The sequence below is a fragment of the Lates calcarifer genome, linkage group LG1 (assembly GCF_001640805.2).
Source record: "Lates calcarifer isolate ASB-BC8 linkage group LG1, TLL_Latcal_v3, whole genome shotgun sequence".
In the NCBI taxonomy this organism is placed as follows: Eukaryota; Metazoa; Chordata; class Actinopteri; family Centropomidae; genus Lates; species Lates calcarifer.
Genome location: NC_066833.1, coordinates 20,216,221 through 20,241,156, shown reverse-complemented (window position 1 = coordinate 20,241,156; position 24,936 = coordinate 20,216,221). Strand labels below are relative to the sequence as shown.

Genomic DNA, 24,936 nt, shown 5'->3' with positions numbered 1-24,936 from the left:
CCTGAGCCTGCCCGTGACACACACACATACACACACCTACAGAGAAAGAGAAAGACACACACACACACACACACACACACACGAGTATACACAGACCTGGCCAAGTAGAGGGTGGAGTGTGTGCTGGGTGTTGTTAGTTGTGACTTATTTACATACTTAAATAATCATCTGGCCTTTCTTAAACCACCCAAATGGACATGGGTGGATCTAACAAAGAGTGCATTCATCTTATCTTATTATCTCACACAACAACAACAACAATATAGCCAATTTGGTTAATAAAAGCAGCTTATTGATGCCTGAGACAAAGGCCTCTATTTGATTGTCTCACTATACTCAGAGCCTGTAGTCAGGTAAAGTCAAATTTATTTCTACATCCACAACTGTATAAATTTGCCTATCAAAATGTGTCAGAGTCTGTAAGACGCCTTCACTCTATGAAGTGTTATTATCACCATCATCTTTATCTGTGAGTCAGACCCAGATTTTAAGACAGAAATCACAGAATCATGAGTATCCCAAAATAATTCACTGTCACTCAAGATGCATAAAACCTATGTGTTTGTTAGTCATATTTTGTGCTGATACAGCATGATGAAAGTTGTGGTTTTCTTTTTTATGTTGTTTTATTGCTATTGTTGGCATGTTGGCACTCTATTTATTTATTTTTTTTACATAGGAAAACGTTGCTTGCTGCATACTCACATCCAGAAGCCACATAATATTGTTTAACATCCACACAAAAAAAACAAAAAAACATTAGTGTGTCAGTGACCTCTCTCTGACCACAGAAAGGAAATTTCACTTCTCTTATATGTAGGGATATGAAGTGGAGACACATTTCCTTCTATCCCAGCCACTTCCTGCATTTTACCCACTGAGATGTACTGCATACTGAGATAGCCCATTAGATTACATCATATCACCTTCCCTGATTCAGTCACCCAGTAAACAGATTAATTAAAAGGTCAAAGATGTACATTTGTAAAGGATCATACCAGCAATTTTATGTTTTATCCCTTTTATTACAAATCACAAACACATCACAATGATCATTTTTTCAGTAGATCTTGAAAATTTTGTCAGTTATTTCCAGCACAACACATATATAAACTTTTTTTTAAAAACCTGCCTTTGAATGGTCTGTCTGTAACAATGTTTTAACACACGGTCAGGATTTGTTCATGAGATTACAGCTGTGTTTCACTGTATTATCAATAATTCATAACTGTTTATACACACCAGTTATGGATGCTTTATAAGACAGACAAATACAGTAATAACTAAAACTTAAATATAAATAAAAATATCTCATTATATCTGCTAACAGGAGGTTATAAAAAACATTTACTGTTAAAGCTCCTGGTGGTTTAGCTCCACAGCACATTCCATATTCTGCTCCCAGGTCACTTAGGTCATCCTCACAACATCTCCTTTCAGTCTCCCACTCACGCCTTGAAATTAAAGGTGACTGGACCTTTTCTGTTGCTGCATCCAGGCTCTGGAATTGTTTCCTGTACCTAATTAAGTCCTGTCCCACCAATGACACTTTTAAATCAAACCTTAACACCTACTTTTTTTGTTTTGCTTGTAGTTCAGGCTGAGATTGCCTCATGAGTTTAACAATTTCCATTCTTCATTTATTTTTATCTTTTTTTTTTTTACTGCCTTTAAATCTGTTGTTGGCTATATTCAGTTTCTTGTTTGTCTTGTATTGATTTTGATTTCATATTCATGTAATCTTGTATTGTTAATGATTGTAAAGCACCTCAGGTCAACTGTTTTTTAATGTGCCAAATAAAAGGGACTGGAGCTGACTTACTGTACTGCTTATAAATACTAAATAGGAGGTTAAAGTGTTAATAAGCTGTGTGCACATCACAGTGAACATCAAGTCTGCATTTACTTTTGTCAAAGTTAAAGTATAACAAGGCAATACAAGACAATATTTTAAAATCAATGTGCACTTCATCTTCACTGCTAATGTGGGTGTAACACTGACAAAAATTAATGCAGACTTGATCTTTAATATGGTTGATTTCATAACTCCGAGGCTTGATTACTAACCGGTTAATGGGGCCCTGGGGCAGTTCCACATTCACTGCACAACACTTCATTTTACTAATTTGATTAATTGCAAATTTTACAGGAAATTTGAAACAGTAAAGCACAATATCAAATGAAGTGGGTCCTGCATTATTAACCGATGATGTGGCTCTGTCTTGTGGTGAGGCCTTTAATTTTAATACTCTTATTATTTTAGTTTACATTTCACCTACATGGTACATATTCATAAATGCAAAAGTCTTACACAGAAAAGTCTTGCTTGATTACATTACCAGAAAGAAATTTACAGACAGGAAACCTGTTGCCAGTTAGTTCAGAATAGGAATACTTGTTTAATTCTATGTGTCTGTGCATATAATGAAGTTTAACATGTACTGTCTGTGTGCACTGTACTCGGTGGGAGCAGTGTATATACACACTGCACAGAGGGCAGTGACAAACGGGTTAATAGGGGCTCAAGGGGCCCCTCACTAGGTTAATCTGGCCACAGCTCCACAAAGTCACACCACACAGAACTAATTGGAAAACAAGAGGAACCCGGAACTGTAGCAAAAAGAACTGATACAATTATCTAAAACTAAAGTATATACAGACAATACATCCTTTAACTGCTCTAGGTTTAGGGAATTATTTGATTGTATTTAAAGTTTTCATACATACATATTCATTGTACATATTGTACTTCATCTAAAAGCAATTGAATGCATACTTAAGTATGCTTTTGAGATACTTGTACTTACTTACTTCCCACATTGAAATTTTGAAGAATTTATATAATACAACATTGTTAAAGACTGACCCAGTAGTTCCCTCTCTTTTTTAGCTTGTGACCCTTTTCCAAAAATACTACTACTGCATCTATTTGGGGCACCTTGTCACATTTCAGATGTCTGCCTCTTTTTGGTGGTTCAACCAAAAGACATAAACTTTCCAAAGAGGTCAAATCATCAATATTTTACAAAAAGCAATGTGAAAAAAGTACATTTGCCTAAGTGGGGGTTTGAACACAGGACTTTCATTTGTAATAGAATATCTTTAGATTGTTGTGTTGGTACTTTTCCTTAAGAATATGAATACTTCCTCCTCCTCTGTTTGAAAGAAACAACAACAAAATTATTATATTAGGGTTTATCTTTGCAGTTTATTGAGTGGGTTATACAGTATGCCCCTTTTCCCCATGTGAAGACACAGGAGCTCAGTTCTCTCTCACATCACAACAGTGAAGTATTTAGTCTTTCATAGGCTTAACGTAAGGCTTATGATAGACTGAATACTTCAAAACAGCTGACTTGTGGCCTACTTAGGATTGCATCACCACATCACAGCGAGTTTTATAGAAGAGTCTAATGACCTTCATATTTTAACCCCAAACCACATCAATTCTCACATTCTGCTTGTAAACTCTCTGTAAACTCTTGGCAGGCTATACAAGTGATAATCTTCTTGTATTGACATGCAGCATCACTGTTAGTGTAATACTGCAGCCTGCAGGTCAAACTAAGCACAACACCCGTTCCTGATGTTACAATACACAAACCAAGGTAACAACAAGAGGATCATAATCCAGTGAACTAGTTCTTTACTGTGATTAGTTAAATTATTCAGATTGGTTTTATGTTTTTATATACAGTATTGTTGTAGACATTAGTTTGACATTTAATGAACTACGCAAATTTGACTCTGTGGAGTCTGTCTATTTATCAGTGGATGTATTGTGCGCATATCCTACGTGACATGACTTTATTTTTATCTCACATATTTTTTATTTTTAAAACTTTGAATTTATTGTATTTTCAGTCATTTACACATGCATACAATACTGACGTGACGTCAAGTGACAAAGGCACAAGTCAGGATAAAATCACTTTACATGTAGACAGACAATACAATAGTTTAATTTCTTAAATTTTTCTGCTGTATTCTGTGTACAAATACTACTGCAATATTTTTTACAATCTTGAACTGCTCTATGATAATATTTTGAGTGATTATGAAAAAAATATCAATGAAGCCTTTTCCATTGTATTTCCCCCTCCTTATCACTTATATCTATAATAGGCAGGTTAAATCAAGGGAGTAACAGATCAATGATTGGCCCCCTGCTGACATGTGACCTATAGCTGTTGACTTATTACCTGGAAGAGTCAACGTCTCTGTACCTGAGAATTCACCGTGAAGGTTAGGCGGGCTCTCACTGTTGGACTGAGAGCACCAATTTCAGATTTTTTAGTGGCTGGACATTTTTATCCCCTTTTAACAATGACGACAAAGAGGCAGCTTGGATGGCAAAAGCTATTTCTGATACTCACAGGTAGGCTTTATGCTTGTATTCTTTTTCTTTCCTATGAACCACTGCCACACCTTTGAGGGAATATCACCAATGTTAATCATTAATCCAACTTCTTGCTACTTCAACCGGAAGCAGGATGGTGTTTTATTCGAAAGAGACTTATACATAAAACCATTTATTACATTTGTATTTATTCATTTAGATTTATGCATATTAGAAAATTCAAACCACAACCGTAGTGTAGTTTATGGATATGGATTTAATGAATTTTTCAATTGACTGGGGTAGAGACTGGTTATCTGTTATTATGTATTTTTTGTTGTTTCAGTACTTCCCTGCTGCAGGAGTTTGCAGGTTTCTATTCCACAGCCAGAATATAAGGTTGCAAGAGGAAATGATATTACTTTGACCTGTTCCTTCGTCCCAGCCCAACCACACATCACCACACTCATTCTCAAATGGGAAGCTTTCTCTGACATCGATGGTGGTCCAACGGTATGAGGTTCAAATAACTATCAAAATGTATGACGGTAACATGTTTATACTGCAGTAATACCATACTAAGCTACTTAAAGGGGAGCTCCACTGATTTTACACAGGAAGATCAGTTGGTGCCAAGTCCTCAGAGTTATCTCAGCTTAGGGTGGGAGCCTGCAAATTTACAACAGAAAGTAAAACTTAAAGGAGTGAAGTTACCAGACAATGGGGGTGAAACAAAAGACCTGCATCTGAGTTGTATTATGGGGGAAAATGCTACTCAAATGCATTTAAATGAACTATTTATCAAACTACAAAATACTAAGACACACAAGTGATTTATAGTCCTACCATAGCATTTCCTCTCTGTCTTGGCGCCATCTGACAGTAAGGATATCTCAGCTTCTTCAATTTGAGCTATTTCTTAACATGTCTCTCACAAGCCCCCCAAATTTATGGAAGTGAAATTGCCACATTAATAAAAAAACATCCCATCAGTAACATACCTGTTTTATATTCATATTACTGTACCTTACAATCACGACTAATCTGTTAACATTCTCCATTATATTCTGTTGGATAGAGTACCATTACTGTGTCTGTACTGTATTGACCCACGCTGATTTAGCCTACTGATTTTCAGTAGTTTCATGTAAAGGCTGTAACATTGTCAACTTCCTTAAATGGACAACTGGACAGTTCCTGAAATAGACAATGATCCACTAGTGAAAAATACTTTCTTATCCATATTCAAGTTCACTGTAAACATAACTCTGTGTCTACGCAAATTAGATAATTGTATAATTAGATTTCAAATCTGGTCTGACTCATTTGTGTTTGTGACTACTTTTTTATATGTATGTAAGTTTCAAGACCAAATATCTTATTGCAAGTTTTAGTCTTTGAGCTTGCATGTTGGTATATTCTTATTGTTATCTTGGGACAAAAAATTTAATTTCAAGGTTTAGACTTTTGTTCACAGAGTAGATTTTTCTCCATCTGTCACATCCACATCAGTCATTATTCACAGAGTGTTTTACTATTTGTACAACATACACAACCCTCTGTCCTCATACCTAACATATACTGTATATCATGGTGATTTGTGGCACAGCACTGATTATATTATTATTTTGATGGGGATGAGTCTTGGGCTAGAGCTGTTATGATATTGTATTATTAAATTATATTAACCAGGTATCTTTGTAAAATACATTGTTAATGTTTATGTCTCTAGAAAGCCGTGGCCACCTACTTTACAAATGCTCCGACTGACATTGCACCTGCTTATGAAGGCAGAGCGTCTCTGGAGGTTGACCTTACCAACCATGTGAGCACACTACAGTTAAAAAAGGTGACCATGCAGGACAACCGTTCTTTCCAGTGCAGTGTCATAATACCTGGTGACGACGAGGGAACAACAGCTGCCACCACTTCCCTTTTGGTCCTGGGTGAGAAATAATCACTGATATACTTAATGTTTATTGATCTACCTGTTGTGAATGACTGTATTCACATGTTGTCTCCATGATGTTTATTCAGTATAGTTTCCTTATAATAAAGTGACTGCAACTTTTCACATTAGGTTCTTTGCTTTCTTCCAGTGGCTCCCTCTGCGCCGATCTGCAGGATTCAGGGAAAAGCGGAGTATTGGCACGACATCAGCCTCACCTGCATGTCTGAGGAGGGATCCCCAAAACCTACCTATGACTGGAAGAGCTACAGTGTTCAGAACGTTCCCAGACAGTTGCCACCGAAAGCAACAGACAGTATGTATTCACCCATGTGTTACACATCCCATTTCTTTGGCAGCCTGCTAAAGAGTTTGTTTCCTATTACTCAGTGTTGATGTAAAGAATAACAAAATGGCACCACACCTCAGCATTTTGTCATTATATTGCAGAGGATGGAGTTTTATCTCTCTTCAACATTTCAAGAGAGATCTCAGGGGTTCTACATTTGCACGTCAAAAAATCCAATTGCTTCTGCCAGCTGTAACTTAACCTTAGCTGTGATGCCTGGTGAGTGTTATGATTTACCTATTAACCCACAGATCATTATTCTACTCCTCTTAGCCTTTTAGCCTATAGTAGTTCATGTGCCTACCTTTTTTCAACCTCATTTCCAGCAGTAGGCAAGTGTTTTCAGCACAAAAGATCTACACTACATAAAACGTAACTCCAAATGAATGCTAATGGTCCATGTTTACTGATTGAGGTAATAGTATGGTATGGTATAGTCTTTTACTATTAGGGTGGTGTGTCTTTTCAGCTTATCCTACAGTTGTAATGCTAACATAGTGTTCAATATCTTCTATACGGATCATCAGCTGTTGAGGATTTTGACCTTTAGCCCCAGACTTTTACCATAATATTGTACATGTAGCCAACCAAGTGCATATTTTAAGACTTTTACGAGGTTCTGATTTCAAACAAGTCAGCCAGACACCGAGTTGCAAACAACTCATAGAGCTAACGATAATTAACTAACTAGCTAGTTACAGTAAAATATGCTAGCAATTTTTCAGCCTGCAAAACTGAGTTAGCGAATGGTCAGTTTGCGAACACATTTGCCATTACAAGATAATAATATATCAGTGCTGATATACAGTTAGTTCCACTGCCCCCTAGTGGAAAAAAACAATTAACGTAGCTTTAAAGATTCACATGCCCAAGCTTCTGAATGCATGCAGCACATGACTCCACATTTGATTGACAACAACAAATGTGGCAAATGTTACATTGCATTGGTTACGACCACAGTCCATAAAAAGTAACGCAATACTCAAAAAGAAGAAGGCTCAAATATTTCAGACACAAATTTGAAAGTTCAAAATGGCAAATGAAGCTGTAAATGGTGGCTTATCAAGTCGGGGTCTTAGCCCTAAGTATAGTGAGTAAACCCCACGTCCTTCCTCATTTTGCCACAGGTGGCATGAATGAGGCATCGTTTGCAGGAATAATTGGAGGAGTTGTTGCAGGCCTTCTCCTTCTAGGGATTCTCATCTTCTGTTGCTACCGGAGAAACAGCAAAAAGGGAACGTACGCTGAGGGGTATGTATTGTATGTTCTGTATGTTTCTGCCACTATTAACCAACACCTGCAATTATCTTAGTGTATTGATTATTAGTACTTCTGTTTGTCTGTTAGTGCCCCTGGAGAAGTGGAGTTTTATGACAGAGATGCTCCTGAATCTGGAGAGCAGTACGAGGATGACAAGCCAAACAGCGAGTTAAAGCATCACAAGCAATATGAAGACAATATTGTTCCTCAAAACAATTACAGTGAAGGACAAGCTGGAATCAAGTTTGAGGATGATCAACACAGTTATAGTAGCAGTAAAGAAAGGAATGATGGCAAGGCCAGTGATATTGACTCTCAGCATTACCGGGGCGATCAGCGTGACCAGTATCGTGGAAGTCGTGATCGTCTTGACGATCAGCGAGATCGTTACGGTGGCAGTCGTGAACACCTTGATGATAAACGTAACTACAGTGGCAGCCGTGATCGCCTTGAAGATCAACGAGATCGCTATGGCAGTCGTGATCGCCTTGATGATAAACGTAACTACAGTGGCAGCCGTGATCGCCTTGACGATCAACGAGATCGCTATGGTGGCAGCCGTGATCGCCTCGATGATCAACGAGATCGCTATGGTGGCAGTCGTGATCGCCTTGACGACCAACGAGATCGCTATGGCAGTCGTGATCGCCTTGACGATCAGCGCAATCGTTACGGCAGTCGGGATCGCCTTGACGATCGCCATGACCGTTACGGTGGTAGTCGTGATCGTCTTGATTACAGTGACGATCAATACAGAAATCGATATGAATAAATTAGTGTTACTGAATGCTCTTTTTTCTTTCTTTTTTTTTTTTTTTTTTTGATGCACTTAAAATAATTTTATGTGTTCATAGAAAGGCACAGTGCCTGAATGCCATAAATTCACATGCCAAAATTACACGTAAGTACGACAACAGAGTGATGTTGCTCTGATTTTTTCTTTTTTAAAAGGTGGTGAAGATTTTTTATACTACTTAAAATAATTCTAGTTGTTTTTACTTCTCTCGTGATGTATCATTCAAGGTAGCTTAACATGGTTGAGGAAAAATGGTAAAATGGAACACCTGACATGACTCTTGCTGTACTGATGGATAATAGTGAATTTATCAAGACAACAGGTAAACATGATCAAAATTTTGAGTTAACATAGACCAAGTCAACTTGGCAACTTTTGACCCTGCACAACAGTAACAGTGTGCTAATGTTTAACTGGTTTACTGTGATCCATGACTGAAAAAAACATTATACTTAAAACAGTAAACAAAAATGACCATATAATGTATTGGTGTCCTGATAAAGGCAGATAATAGATCAGGTGGTAAAGTATATCCTGACAAAAAGCAGAAGGGCATTCACTATGAGTCCTTCAAGTTCTATGTTGAAACACTGCAGTGTGTAATATTGTTTATTCCATAGCAACTTACCAAAGGAAGCTTGTATGTAACTCTTTTGTAGTCTGTAATCAGTTTAACCCATGATGTTGTTGTTGTTATGGTTACCTGAAGTTCCAGTGGTGGCTAAATTGTTGACAGGAAGCATGTTTTAATATCCTAATATAGCCTACATGTTAAATGGACACCTGTCAAACTCTCAGGAACAGTTTGAGATACTTTCTCTTAATTTTCAGTATATCTGTTCTGCGTATAAACAAAGACTTTTTTTTTACCTGTTCTTACCATTCACAGTACAATGTTTAAGGCCAGAGAGGGGTTTTTATGCCCAGAGGTCACCTGACCTAAATCTGCATCACAGTTGCATTATTACTCAATAATGAACTTTCCTCATTGATATTGTCAACACATATGTCATATTTATGACTGAAATTATTTTTAGTTATATAATGTTAAGCACAAATAATATAATTTAAAAATAATTTGTAGCATGAATATTGTTTGTTTGTATTTTCATGGACATTTCCCCAAATTTCAATAAATGTAAGATGATCACCAAACACCACTAAATCACCAAAATATTTACATCCTGTAAATTTAGCCCACCGCTCTACTTTAGTGATTTGGGCGATTGTTGTTTAAAAACACATGACATGATCTTTGATTTTAAGTCTGTTAAATTCTTAGTTTGTGATTAAAAGTACTGATGTACTCATACTTATTTTTATGTGTTGTAAATCTCTTTGTATAGGCAAAGTTATGACATTTTTTGCTTTTGCATGTAACTGATTTGGGGCAAAGTAAGTGCAACTTTATGCTCAAATAAATTTTACTTGAAAGATCTTTGCCTTTTTTGTCATGTTTTTATATTTTTTATGCGATAATAAATGGTTCTTGGTTTTGGTTTTTCATATGAAACTAAGTCAAATCGAGCTCAATAAAGAAAGAGGGTAAAATGTTGCCGTTTGTGTGCAGTAAAATTCCTCAACCAGGACCCCCCCCCGACCCCATCCTCCACATTCACACCGGGCAGACCTCTTCACTCTGCCCGGTAGGCTTTGCTGCTACACCCGCTGAAGAAAAATAAAGTGGTAGATTCCAGCAGATAAACTAAACAACAACTCCACTTCCCTCGCTCTTGTGTTTCATACACAGTGAGTAGCACAGGAGGTTGTCATTACTTCAGTGCGGTGTTGTGTGTTTGTGCTGGGACTCACCTCTGTGTGAAGTGGTACAGTCCCGTTAGTCGCAGTCTGAGTCCTGTTTGCTGCAGCTGCAGTTAGCGGACAGCGAGATGACCAACATGCGGACAAACTGCACTTTACCATAAAACGGACAACATAATGAACGTTTACCAGCTGGCTGTTTTACTGGGAGCATCATGTAAGTCCAATTCCCTACTCTAAAATGTGTTATCTTTGCCAAAATGCGCCATCTTCACGACAACAGCGCAACAGGTTGATCCTATGTAAACTTATATCCCAGGCACCGTGTCCTCAAACTCATCCGTTCACTGAAGTAAAGTGATTGTTTTTGTTTCCTCTTTTCTTTGGATGGGTCAAGCGAGATGGATTGTATCAATTACAGTAATGGGTTGCCTCGTTTTTTAATGAATTAATAACACACTAGAGGCTTTATGGGGCAAGCCTGATAATCCCATGAGATTTAAACTGTGTGGTGATCAATATTGTGTTGCATGTACTTTATAGTATAGGTTAGGTTATCACATCCTCCTCAGATGTGATAATAATATTCCCAATGACCTAATATTTTTTGCTGTTAAAGGCCTGTCTGTACAGGAAACTACTCTGGTTTACTCAGGAAAGGCATTTGTACATTGGTCAATATTAGGGCTTTATTGATATATATTACTACTTTATTAATTGGTTTAGTCTCAGCTTCCCCACTACAAATGATGATAATTTTTTTGGGATGGATTGAGTTCTAGATTAATGGTTGAATAAATACAGCTATTTGAATGCATCACCATGGCCATGTTTCACAATTTTATGATATTTTGGAGAAAAAACAATCGACTAATATAGTTTGTAGGTTAATCTACACTGAAAGTAATCTTTAGGTGCAGCTCCATCCCCAGGTGCCATAAAGTACACAAACTACTGCAGATTTAACTACAAGAAGGTGTCACCATATGCACATCAGGTCTTAAAGAGAACGGAAAATGGTGGTGCATTGGTGAGCAAAGCTCAATAAATGTTCACTTTTCACAATATCTTTCACAGAGTGAAATGCTTCATCAAATACCGAGTCTATATTCACCCTTATCAGTGTTTTTTGTTGGGCTGCAGTGTGAGTCAATGTGAAGGAATGCACGACACAGTAAAGGCAGGAAATGTGTCAGCTTTGGAGAGGAAAAGTCTGAGCGTGTTCAGGAAACATGCAGCAGCGGAGCTCTGACCTGGAATATGACCACACGCTGTTTTAAAAAAGCGGTCTAGTCTTGAAACCAGGCCTTCAGTCTGTTCGCAGGTGGAGGAGGAGGCTGTCTGCTGTCCCTGTAACCTGTTCATTAACCTACAGTGAGCCACACCTGACGTGAACTTCATGTAAACAATAGTTTACAACAGTTTTGTTTCCCTGTGTTTGTTTCCCTGGACCTCGTCTCACCTCAAACTGATGGTACTCAGGCAGTAACGGTTTGGTTTAAATCTCTAGCAGACAATTGGTCTGTTCGCACCCAGCTGGACGAGACCAAATACTCCCATTGGTTGGGAGTTTCTGACTTCCTCCCCCCTCGCTGCTCCTCAAGTGGGACAGGAGGAGGGGGGGGCCTAACAATGGACTGGTCCACGAAAAGAAGAAACAAAGGGAAGACCAGTGCTCTTTCGTTGGAGGAATTTAGGAGCTCGCTCACTCCTCTTGTTCTCTCATCTCGTAAAATCATTTAGGCTAATCACCATCATCACTGTTTGTCTTGCGCTCAGACGTCTGTAGTTAAAGTGTATCAGGGAAATCAGAAACCCAATGACACTCATCTAACTTGGCTCAGTCTGACATTAAAAGGTTAGACACACTCATTTGAAACTCACTGCGATGCAGCGTGGGTAATAGAGTTGAAACAATTACTCAATTAAACGATTAGTCATCAGGCAGAGAAATATTCAGCAACACTTTTTTTTTCTTTACATCAATATTTTTAGCTGAATAACTTTTAACACTGTGTGTGCGTGTGTGTGTACATATATCAGAACATAGTGAAAACTACCCCAGACAAAAGATATCCAGTTTATGATGATATAAAACTGAGAAAATCCACACAAATGAGAAGCTGGAAATGATAACGGAAATGGTAGTTGCTGTCCTATGGTGGCCTGGAAACAGACTTGCTTTCATTTTATAAGGAAACTAGGAAAAGCATCCATTTTAGATTAATACGGGAAACACACACAGTATGCTTCTCTTACTGGTCCTAAGGAGAGGCCGGCTGCTGGACTTGCTTTTGTTTTGATTTCCTGTCTTCTGGGAAATGTTTAGAGAGAGTTCCTGCCCCACCTAGAGCTAACATGACTAGCAGAAAGCACCCACGAGCATCTGACCGCTCCATCCCCTCCCTCTGTGATGACAACCCCCTGCCTCTCCACAGGCCTCCCAGCCCCCCACACACACTGGAATTTAACCCTCCTGACCCTGGTGCCAAGCAACAAGAGGAGCCCCCACACACCTAATCTCTGTTCCTGTCTTTTCTCCCCTTTTGATATGACGCAAATGATCTCCCAGGTGAAGAATCATCATGAATCATCCATGCAGACAAACAAGAGACACAGCTGTTTCTGCAGTGATCAAGATGTCATCATATGCATCTGTTTCCAGTCTTTAAGCTGTGTCTGTTCACAAAACTAATGCACCCTAAAACAACAGCCCTGTAATATGTCATCCATCCCATTTTTTTTTAAATCAATGAAGGTACATTAAATATATTAGAAACACCCTGTAGTGTAATAATACACAGTTCAACAGCACCACAAGAAGAGGAAATGTCATAGAACAAGACTATAACTTTAACTATCGAACACAGACTGCTGATGCCTCATATTAGCTTCCTCTTAACTTGAAGTCTTTGCTCAGAATGACGACTCCCACCTAGGAAGAGATCACTCCATTGCCAGTATGGAGCAATTATAGCAACAAAAACTGAATGTTATAGCCCTCACGAAGGGGGGATTTATAACAAGACTGTTGTATTAGACATAGTTGTAGCTATATTTATTAGATATAGCTATTTATACCTGTCAAACTGGCAGCTCAGTCAAGGCTAGAAAGATTAGTCGACCAGTAGTTTTCAAGTTATGCTTGGACAAAAAAGGCAAATTGAATGAGCTTTTGGGAATAGCAAATAAACTGTTTTTATTTGACTATATGATTCATTGCTCTTTTGAAAAATAATCATAATCATCATAGTAATCTGTCCAGGAGTCAGACAGTTTGTTTTTAAGACTACAAAAAACATCAACCGATGCACTTATTGCCATATTGTTTCTGTTTGTTTTCTCTGTCAGTGTGTGTCTGTGATGGCGTCCATGTCACAGTGCGGGAGAAGCAGCGGTTTGCGATGCTCTTCCAGTCCGTGGTCCTCCCGTGTCAGTACCAGACGGCCTCCACCCAGACCCCAGTGGTGCAGTGGTGGTACAAGTCCTACTGTCGAGACCGCACGCGGGAGTCCTTCACCCTGTCGAGAGAGAGTCTGGGCATCCCGGCCTCCGAGCTGGGCGCCAAGTCCCACCTGGAATGTTCGGACAGCAGCCGCACGGTTCGGGTCGTGGCGTCAGCACAGGGAGCCTCCATGACTCTGGCTGAGCACTACAAAGGCAGAGACATCTCCATCATAAACAGTAAAGTGATCATTCCTGTCCTCTATGAGAAAGACTTAATGAGAAAGAGCTGCTGCAGCTGTTTGGCCGCTGCACCCTGAGATTCATCCCTGAGCAGGAATCAGAGCTGACCGAGCTTTGTGTTTCCTGTTCTCTAAATAAACTTCTTTTGTCTTTGTCTTACAATAGAGCAGGCATTACACACACTCATACGATCACCACCTCCTGCTCTCTCACTCCCATTCACTTATGGACTCATTTTAAACCTCAAGCCTTATCAAGACCAAACACCTGTCCTCTGTCCAAATGTGTTTGTGGAACAAACCACATTCAACAATGCTCCTGTCGTCATTCAGTACAGTCAGAGACACTGATACAATAAATGAATAGTTGGTCATCACTTGGTGATTAAATTAGCTGATTAATTTGTTGTCTTTTGAGAATTGATTATTAATTTAAGTAACTTATCCAAAAAAGGGCATAGGCAATGTGAGGATATGCTGTTTTTCTGCCTTTATTTATTGTGGATTGGATATTGTGTTTTGACAAAACAAGCAGTTTGAAGAACTCTGCCTGGGCTTTAGGACACTTTAGGACAGAGTGTATTTGGTGCGCTGAAATATACTGCTGAGCACTTTACAAGAGCTGTATCCCGATAGAATTACTAAAAGAAATAGAAGTGACTAATAGATGGTGATTCAATGACCTCAGAAGTGTTTCATTTTGTAGTGTTTGCTCTCTAACTCCGTTCAGCATCTCATTAAATGGAGGCAATGCTCTGTGGAGGAGAAATTAGAATTTACAAATGCAGCAATTAAACATTCACCTGCGTTTTGACCTCTCACCCTTCACAGTACACGTAACCTTGTTTTTTTGTCTCTGTGCAGAAGCAGACCTGAGGATCGGGGAGCTGCAGTGGGGCGACAGTGGAGTGTACTTCTGTAAAGTCATCATTGCTGACGATCTGGAGGGGAGGAATGAGGGCCAGGTGGAGTTATTAGTGTTAGGTATGTCTGCACTGAATTTATCTACTAAAGCAATGAGTAGCACACGTTGAGGGATTGGTTTTCTACAGTTTTATTTGTTTATATGTTTGTTTGTTTGTTTGCATATTAAGCTCAGTGAAGTGTCTGTCTATATGTTAGTAAAGGTTTTAGGAATGGCTTTTTGTTAGCTGCGTTCCATAGTGTCCAAACAGCAGCTTCCATGGAGACGGCTAAATGGTGTTTGCCTCTTTACATGGTCCTGATCCTCCATGACAGACTCTATTGTTCAGCCACTTTAGAGGGCTGACCTGGACTTGGCTGGACTGTACTTTAGATACATCTTAAGTCACTTGGACACTATGAGTGTCAGGGCTGTGCAGCTCAAAAGACTATCTGCAAATATATTTTCAGCTGCACAACAGTTTATGTTTGGGTGTGTTATATTTGCTCATTGTAGTGTGTTTGGTACTGATTAATGATTATACCAAGGTCCAACACCGAACAGCTCATGCTCGGGTGCTAAAGGTCGAAGATTCACCATCTACTGTTAGTGAAACCTGAAGTAGCACGTCTACTCTCTGAGAGAGAAATTGAAGAGACCATTGTTGCCAAAGCCACTCCTTAAGCCGTTACCGTGGTAACGTGCTTTTTCAGAGGAGACTGGAGCGTGTTAAGGGTTGCTGCTGGTGCAGACGTGAAGAATGAGAGAGACGTATAGAAGGGGCAGAACCAGGCCAAACTCTCACAACAATGTGATCTGAAAGTCACCCAGAACAGTGTTTCTCCTTTAGGTTAAGACCAACCCGATGAGCTTGTAATATTATAGTGTGCTCATTCATAGGGCCGTCCTCCTCTGTGTGCTAATCTGATTATCATCAGCTCACAGGAGAGAAGAAGAAGGGGGGCTAAAACTAGCGAGAATAACAAGACTACACTGGGTATTTGGTACTAGATTTTTTTGCAATGGCCATGTTGCAGCTCCAAAGTTAAAATTAGAAAGTGTGTAAAGCCACTTTAGCACTAGAAATGGCATTTCCTGTTTTCACTTTCTTGCTGAGCATTAGATGACAAGATTGATACCACTTACATATGATATATATCAAGCTCCTGACAGCAGCCGGTTAGTTTAGCTCGGCACAGACTGAAAACAGGAGGAAATGCTTAGTCTGGCTTTAACCAAAAGTAACATAACACGTCTGACAGCAGCTCTACAGCTCATGAATTAACACATTATAACTTGTTTGTTTAATCCATAAATAATTTAGCTCATAGCCTCCAGTAAAACCACACATTTTCCAGTCTTTAAGCTAAGCTGAAGTAACCAGCTGCTAGCTCCAGCTTCATATTTACTGTATAAACATCAGAGTTTTGTCTTCTCATCTGACTCAGCAGGAAGGTGAAAAAAAGTGTACTAACTGGTACAGTTTCTTCTCCCACCATCTCCCTTGTCTCTGGTTTAATTTTTCTCATTGATTCATTTTTCTTCCTTGCAAAATCTTTATCCTCACTCCTCCTTTACTCATTCCTTGACCCTCCATGCTCTCCCTGCATCTTTCACTGCCTCCCTCCCTCTGAGGGCTGCATAGCTCCTCAGCTGTCTCAGGTTACTCAGTGTTACTGAGCCTCATGGTATGCAGATGAGTGTGCCAGGTCAGGGCAGCAAGATCACTTATTTTATCATATTCAGCAAACTCAGGAGCCTGAGCCAGTGGGTGTTGTGTCTCTCCCTGTATTCAGACAGACCAGACAGTGACTGGTCTTTACTCTAATTATAGTCTTTTGCCACCTCATGATAAATACACACTAAAAACATGAACACCTGCAGTACTGTTTCAGTCTCAGCACACCTGTTGCGCTCCCTTTTCTTTTCTATATTTTGTAGTTTTCTAACTGCCTAAAATGTCGTTTTTACCCATTTTGACTTGTTTATCTTGTATATGACGTACAGAAGGGGCATTGTTCCACAACTTGTGTGACCTTTTTTTGATAGGCTCCCATGAGCCTAAATTCTTGCCCTAGAATCGTTGTGCCCCAGTTTCCAAAAACCCCCGCTTCGTCCTCACACACTGCCTTTGTTGGCAAACATTGATATGTATGTGTGTGTGAGTGTGTGTGTGTGTTTGTTTGTGCGTGTGAAATGTGTGTAACAGCATGTGCATTCATTCGTTTGTGTGCTGTTGTAACGTCAGAGAGACACATGTTTGGTGTGCACCTCATCACAGAAATATAGCTCTGCAGGCCTCTTGCTAAAATTAGAATGAAAGTGAAATGAGTTTGACTTCTGAACTCTGATCTCTGACTTACATATGTTTCTGTTCATAGGTCAGTATTTTTGAAAGCATCTCTAGGAAAGTTGGCATCATATTTTATTAGCATGAGCTCTGGACTAAAACAGATATGTGAGTTTATAGACATGCTAGCTGCTCTGTGAGGCTTTACATAGGCACCGTGGCGTTGGTTTGGGCAAAACGCTAACAGCTAAACATGTCCACCATCTTAGCCTAGCCTGTTTGGGTGCTAACATTTGCTAACAAATGTTTGACCCAATGGTGGCGCTAGATGAAAAGTCAGTGGAAATCCAGAGTCATTTGAATTAATTCTCTGAGGACCATGAATGTTTGTGCAAAATTGAATGGCAATCCATCTGATATTCTTTGGTATAATTCAGTCAGGACCAAAGTGGTGGACAAACTTTTTTTACCACTGTTACTATTGCTAAAAATGTAACACTTGTTCTTAGTCATCTTTAAGTGTTGACAACATGTGATGTATAATTAACGAACTCAAATTTATAAAGTCAGATTCATGTGGCCAAGTACATTTAATGTACATGAATTAAACACGGTTACTTCTCTGACTGTGTAAAAATTTTAGTCCCTTCAGTTCTTCAATTACTGCATGACCATTAATCATCCACTCTGCTACCAAATTTTCTAACTTGCCTGACCTTTTGACTCTTGCTTTCTGCTTCCTCTGCCAACCTTCACCTGTGCTCTCCCCTCTCTCTGCAGGCAAGACAGGTCTGCGGGGCGATATCCTACCTGAGTTTGATGTGGAGATTATGTCAGGTACGGCTCTTCACCTGGACTTTTGTCTCACTGCCTGGCTTCCTCTAGCTTCTGCCTGATGTTTAATTCTCACTGACCAATCAAAACTCTCTTTGACTAACAAATAGTCTGTTACAGTCAGACTGACTAAACATTAGTCACATGATCTAACCCAACCTGAATATAAACACAGTCAATAGGCTTTTAAAGCAACATAAAGAAAAATTCACAAACATTTCTTATCCTTTACCTCTGGTCATAACTTGAATTCCACAGGGGATATATGTTGACTTATTGAGGGCTTTTGAGTGGAGTTTGCCATTGGTCACACCCTGAGGAAGTGTGTTATTACGGTCTGGATGCTTAAGAGATGTGACGATGGATAAGAATCACTTAGAGTTCCCTAGAGATGCCTATGAAGTTTCCTATGTTAGTGCTCTGTGGTTTTTGGATGCATAATTGGAAAGAAACAGAAACAGAAACAGGTGTAGTAGTAGGTGTAGTTTTGGCCAAAATTTCCTTCAGGTGTGATGTAGTACTTGTCTTCACCAAAGCAGACTCTAAGATCTGTAAATGTGCAAGTTAAAACAAAGACGTTAAACCATTGGAGAAAACAAGATGCTGCTAACAAGCTGACAGTTTTGCCAGATTGTCAAAAACACTTTATTTAGAAGTAAAACTGAAAATGGGTTTACCTGATTTATCAGTTGCCGTGAGAACCCACCAAGTTTAACTTACTGAGCTTTTGTTAAAACCTCAATGACTCCTCATATTTTTTGTCCCATCTTATCTTTAGCGATGTCATGATGTTTTATCTTCATAACCGTGAAAATAAAACCCAAGTTGTAAATTAAATTATAAATTATTATACAGAGCAACTATACTACCTCCAGTTGTTTAACTTGGCTGCAGTGATGTACAAGTGTACCCCATGGTGTGTCAGTACACTGTGATGTAATTTAAATACAGTTCAAAACTTTGGTATGACATTTGTGGTTGTCATGCAGAAATTGTTGCCTCATTTGTACGTCATTTTCAACAGATGATCTTATTTATTTTTTGTGGGGGGGCTGGAGCAGTGTATTTGATATTTTATTGTATATATTAAACCATGTGTGTGTGTGTGTGTGTGTGTGTGTGTGTGTTTGTGTCTCTACTCCAGAGGGGGTGTTTGTCGGATCTGTAGTCCTGGGCAGCATCTTGTTCCTGTTGTTTTTAGGGATCTGCTGGTGCCAGTGTTGTCCTCACTCCTGCTGCTGCTACGTCCGCTGCTGCTGCTGTCCTGACACTTGCTGCTGTCCGCGACACTGTGAGTAACAAACACAACTACATTACTTACTTTCTTTACTTATGTGCATTCTCAGAATCCACCTGACACCAGTTGCTCTGTGTGGAAGATTTACTGTTTCTTTGTACTGCTGTACAGTGTATGAGGCAGGGAAGATGGCGAAGAGTGGACAACCGTCCCAGGTTCCTGTGTATCCCTACTACATCCCTACTGTCCCTACTGTGGTCCCTCTTGCTCCCTCATCCCACATGGACCCAAAAATCTCCTCTATCCCTTCACTGGAGAATAACCTGGCTGGAGGTGTGTGCCAGTCTTCTACTGCTGTTACAGCAACACTGACTTGACTAACCCTCATTTCATCTGTCATCCTTCATCCTTAAGTCTGTCTTTAATCTACGTATAGGCCATATAAAGCCTACAGAAATGTTGACTACATGCATGTTTGATGTTTGGTCTTAACATTTAGTTTGGTTACATTCCACACTCAAGTACATATTTGTGTGTTGCATGATTTTGTTGTACGTCGCTTTGTGTGTATGGGTGTGTCCACATCCACAGTGCGCAGTGGTTATCGACTGAAAGCAAGTCCAGACCAGGACTCAATGAAAGTCCTGTACTACATAGAGAAGGAGCTGGCTCAGGTTCCCTCTGCCAAGATGGCTGCACTCAAACGTAAGCCTGCACAGATTAGACCAGTTTCTGTAATCTGTGTGGCAGTTTGTGTGTGTGTATGTGTGTGTGCGTTTCCAAGTGCTTCTCTTTTATGTGTTTGTTTTGTGTAAATTAACTAGTCCTAGTTTTCATCTAATCCTTACATTCATTTCATAACATTTGACTCTCCTCACTGAAAAAAGGGAAGATCTCCAGACATGTGCAGAGTCCATTATAGGGGTGAGCAGTATGGATAGAAAAACAAAACAAAAATGCAAATTAATGCATGTTTCCATCTACTGCTGTTATGTGAACATAAGGAATTGGTTTGTCAGAATAAACGGCTGGTGGCTGGCGGACTAATTCTCCAGGCAGTTGCCATTAAAACCCAAGCAAAGTGCAACATGATGATCCAATTAGATGAGCTCCAGTCAAACCTTAAATGGTGAAAAATGGTGCAACAAACATGATGGACATAATTGTGTTTGTTTCATATATCACATTAAAGAATGTCTTATGTATCCTTTAAATAGGATTGTGACAGTAGTTTGAGGTGGCACATGAGACGTCTCTGCTCTCAGTAATTTGCAGTCAGCTGTAATCAAAGTTCATGATTATATAGTCAGCATGCACCATGTGCTTATCCAGACACCTCCATAGCTGACCACGTCTTTCTGAATTGTGTGTAAACAGCAATTGTGTCCATCCCAACAGCCAGTAGCCTGTCAGAGCTGAGCTCTCTGCATGATGGAGGCACCTCAGACTTCAGACACACCTATCAGACGGTCCAGATGAAGGCGCTCCCGCCCATCACAGATCTCGATGACCAGTCAGTGGTGAGAGCAGCTCCACCTACGATGAGCCGGAGGCCCAGACGGGACAGAGGAAACCTCTCAGACGATGAACTAGACAGAAGGTATCATTTCAATACTGTAATTTAGTGTTATTGTGTTAAGAGACTAAAGGTCCTATGATATGTTATTATTTGTTCTTAAATGTGACCTGTTGAGAAAGGTCACGGAGGGGACAACTTTCTAATGACTTAATCTGTTGAATTTTTTGGTCAGTATTCACTGTTTTCCTAGAAGTAGAAATGTTTGTAGTGATTGATTTTATGTCCTGCGTTATTCTGTGCTTGTATTGTCTTTTACTTTTCAAAGTCATGTAAGTATAAACTTAAAGTTGCTGCGTGCTGAGCTGTGTGGTCTTCTTTGCTGTAGGTGGAACCCTCGCTCAGAGCACCTGAAGAGAAAGACGCTTGGCAGAAGAGGACGCACAGGCTCACTGGACGAGCTGGAGGAATTTGCTCGATCTTACGGTTCCCGTGGCCGACGGGCTGAGCCTCCGGACCGGGCCTACGATCGGGATTACAGCCCTCCCAGGCGTTTCTACAGAGATGATGATGATGGCTGGGGGCGCCGCAGCCCCTCGCCTTTACCACAAAAGAGAAGGGACACGTGGGACAGCGATCGCCCCTCCCGGCTGCCTCAAAGCAGAGGATATGACGCCACCTTCCTCAACAGTGTGCTGGAGAGCAAGGCGAGGGGGCGGGGAGGGGACAGAGGTGCCGGGAGGGTGGACGAGGACAGTGACACCCCCTCCAAAGGCAGCTCCAGAGGAAAGGGCAGTGATAGTTACTACAGCCGGTCGCCTAGCAACCGTCCAGAAGAGGAGGACCCTTTGCCTCCGTACTCTGAGCGGGAGGCAGGAGCGGTACCGCAGAGGTGACCCAACTGCAGACCGGTACCACACCACAGATCCTCCCAGGTCGGAGAGATACAGGACCACTGAACCAGCCACGAGGCCTTTCTCTTACACTCGACCCCACCAGGGAATGTCCCATACACTACAGGGGGCCAGAGAGGAGAGAGACAGGAGCCGAAACCTGGTGAGTTACTTGTAGCAGGAACAAGGACTTCCTTCCTCTTCAGCACTTCAGGAAAGGAGCCTCTAAATCCTGTAGTTACAGGATGACGCTGGTGATAGTCTGTATTTTTCTTATTGTCAACAAGTCCTGTGAAAAGACCAACACCGACAGTGAATTTAGTATCCAAAGCCCAATGCGGCCTCCATTACTATCCATAAACCAACCACATAACCTTCCACAGATCCTTTAAGTTTTAGTTCAGAAATGATCTCTCACATCAAGACCAAGGGAGAGAATGACCGAAAAACAGACAACAGAAGGCATGAGAGAGAGTGTGAGCGAGAAAGAAAACACTGAAACTGAAACTAAACTTTATTTGATCTGTGTTTCATTGTGGAGGTGGCCTCACACATATTTCATCTACGACTCAGTGGTGTTGACAGACAAGTGCAAGGAAATTACCACAAAAATAGCATACGCTATTTATAGATATAATTCAGCTTTTTTTTTTTTTTTTTTTTTTTTAAGCTGAATGATGTTTCATTCAGATTACACAGGCTAAAACACATAGATCCACCAACAAATGCCACAAATGCACAATTTACTCCTAAAACACTACAGTGTCCTGCTCTTGTAGGACATTAGTAAGCCTTTTTTTTAATTAAGACAATAAGATGTTGTGGTGCCTTAAGGAATTAAGACTGTGTCTGCAATGTTGCATCTCTCAAATTTTTTGTCAGCTCTCTACTATATCTGTCAAATAAAGGCAAATGCCTCCCCCCAAAATTGCAAAAAATTCTTCAAAAAAATACAAACTTAACATTTCTGACTATTTTACATCTTTACATCTTCTTTAAGAATGAATGGAGTTATTGCTTCGGTCTACAGATTCAAAGTTAAGTCAAAAAAGTACTGATTAGTTTTGATCTTTGTCATGGGATTTGTTGACAGTAAGAATAAAACAACAATGCTGGACTTGTGCTTAAACATTTTAAATGTTTTACAGTATTTTGTACATAACCTGATTGTCTCTTGTACAATGTACATGCAAGATTAAGGTCTTAACACTGTATTGTTATAACTTAGTTTTTACATGATTTTATATAGGTAGCTGTAATATTTTTGTATACATCTCATTTGAACTCAGACATGTATAATCTGTCCATACTTGCAACCATCACAGTGTTACAAATGCTTACCTCCTGTCTTACTCAATATATTAAAAAAAACATATGTGGAATCAGTATCACAGTCATTACTAACAAGGCTTGAGCTGCATGGTTCCTGTGAGTTATATTGAAGCTTGGATACCTCAGACAACAGGCCGGACTAACGTTGCATGAGCATGAATGCTAAGTTTCTAATGTGTGGCTCTTGGTGTATTTCCTTAACAGAGCACTGCACTGAGCAGGGACTCTCTCATAGTGTGACAAGGTTTCCCAGCCTCCGCCCGCGCACAGCACTGCCAGTCTGTTCATTTAAACCGTCCTGTCGCTGCGCAGGAGGGAATAACTGTTCTACCATCAGCCGCATGAAGTCTGACTCATCTCACTGAAATAACTGCACTGAAAAACAACGTTAGTGGACGGAAAACGAACACGAAGCAGCATGTGCAGTCGTTTCTATTAGCACATGACGTTTTTTACTCGTGCATGAATTATACCTGTGTATTTTTGCATGTGTGGTCGACAGATGGTATGTATGTGGTGTGTGCATCTGTTCAATTTGATGAGTTGAGTGACTGGATTTACTTTATACCAGTGCCAAAATGTGTCTTTTTTCAATTGTCTGCCAATTTTGAGAATGATCTTTTGTAAACTAAGCAGGACACTACAGTCTTATTATTTCCCCACAGTCTTCATACTCAGTACACTGCAGCTCAGGTTCACTTTGTATTGGTGTGTTTTTCTGTTGTTGATATTGTACTGTATGTAAGTGCTGTACCTTGAATTTGCTCTGCAGATTTTAATTGCACTGCTTAAATACTTTTTGAATAAAAAAAAAAAGTCTGCTGAAGTCTTTGCCGTCTGACATGAATGTATTTTAAGTACCGGGAGAGAAATTACAGACAGCGAGGAGCACTGCAAACAATTATATTTATTGTCAGGTAATCTAGCAATGAATATATCACAGAAAACTGAAGAATCCCCATCACATGAAACAAGGAAAGGCAGTAAATATCCAGATCATCAAATCAGAGCTGCTTCATATTATTTTTATTTTGTAAACATCGATCAGCCACAGCATTAAAACCACTGACAGGTAAAGTGAATAACATTGATCATCTCGTAACAATACATTGTTCTACCGGTCCTGACATTCATCTGGACGTTACTTCGATGTGACCACCCACCTAAACATTGTTGCAGACCAAACACACACCCCCATGGCAACAGCGCTCCCCAATGGCTCCCACCACACCATAAAAACTGTCCAGAAATGTTGTGAGGAACACGACAAAGAGCCCAAGGTGTTGACCTGGTCTCCAAACTCCCCAGACCACAATCTGATCCACCATGGAATGATCCAGAACAAGCCAGGTCCATGAAGGCCCCACCCAGTGACCCACAGAACCCATCCACTGCCATTGTAGTGTACAATATTAGGGAGGTCCCCACAGACACTTGAGAAACATCAGAATTTCAAAGCCTTTAATGAACAGTGTTTTTTTCTGGTTTTTGATCAGAGGTTTGCTTACAACTCTTTTGAAATATCAAATTCAATTTGAATTAGTTTTTATATGTGTATTTCTCCATACTTCCACACTGTAAGTAATGTAACTATAGTGTAAATATAACTGGTCTTCGGGCTCGCATATGTTTGCATTTCATTATTTTGACAAGATTGTTTTTGATATAAAATACCTATTGTCTGTCAGCGGCCTGTGTGTGATAATGTGTGTGTACCTTGGACAAAACCTGTGTTTTTTATCATAGCTTATCAAATATACACAACTAAATAAACACTAGAGCTTTCCTGAC

General features: G+C 39.9%; 2 protein-coding genes across 2 annotated transcripts; both read left to right on the top strand.

Moving 5' to 3' along the window:
* The first annotated feature begins 4,190 nt into the window (after positions 1 to 4,190).
* Positions 4,191 to 10,129, top strand: LOC108901102 (cell surface A33 antigen). The gene is given in 8 exon segments (XM_018702483.2): positions 4,191 to 4,378; positions 4,686 to 4,852; positions 6,072 to 6,285; positions 6,439 to 6,603; positions 6,738 to 6,781; positions 6,783 to 6,855; positions 7,764 to 7,887; positions 7,984 to 10,129. Coding segments are annotated over 8 exon segments (1,524 nt in total). The 5' UTR covers positions 4,191 to 4,326; the 3' UTR covers positions 8,669 to 10,129.
* A 205-nt stretch (positions 10,130 to 10,334) lies between these two features.
* On the top strand, positions 10,335 to 23,971 carry ildr2 (immunoglobulin-like domain containing receptor 2). Its single transcript, XM_018702351.2, is given in 11 exon segments — positions 10,335 to 10,670; positions 13,805 to 14,137; positions 15,004 to 15,123; positions 18,114 to 18,170; positions 19,312 to 19,458; positions 19,576 to 19,737; positions 19,996 to 20,109; positions 20,803 to 21,004; positions 21,309 to 21,795; positions 21,797 to 21,976; positions 23,350 to 23,971. Coding segments are annotated over 11 exon segments (1,878 nt in total). The 5' UTR covers positions 10,335 to 10,630; the 3' UTR covers positions 23,386 to 23,971.
* Positions 23,972 to 24,936: the final 965 nt, after the last annotated feature.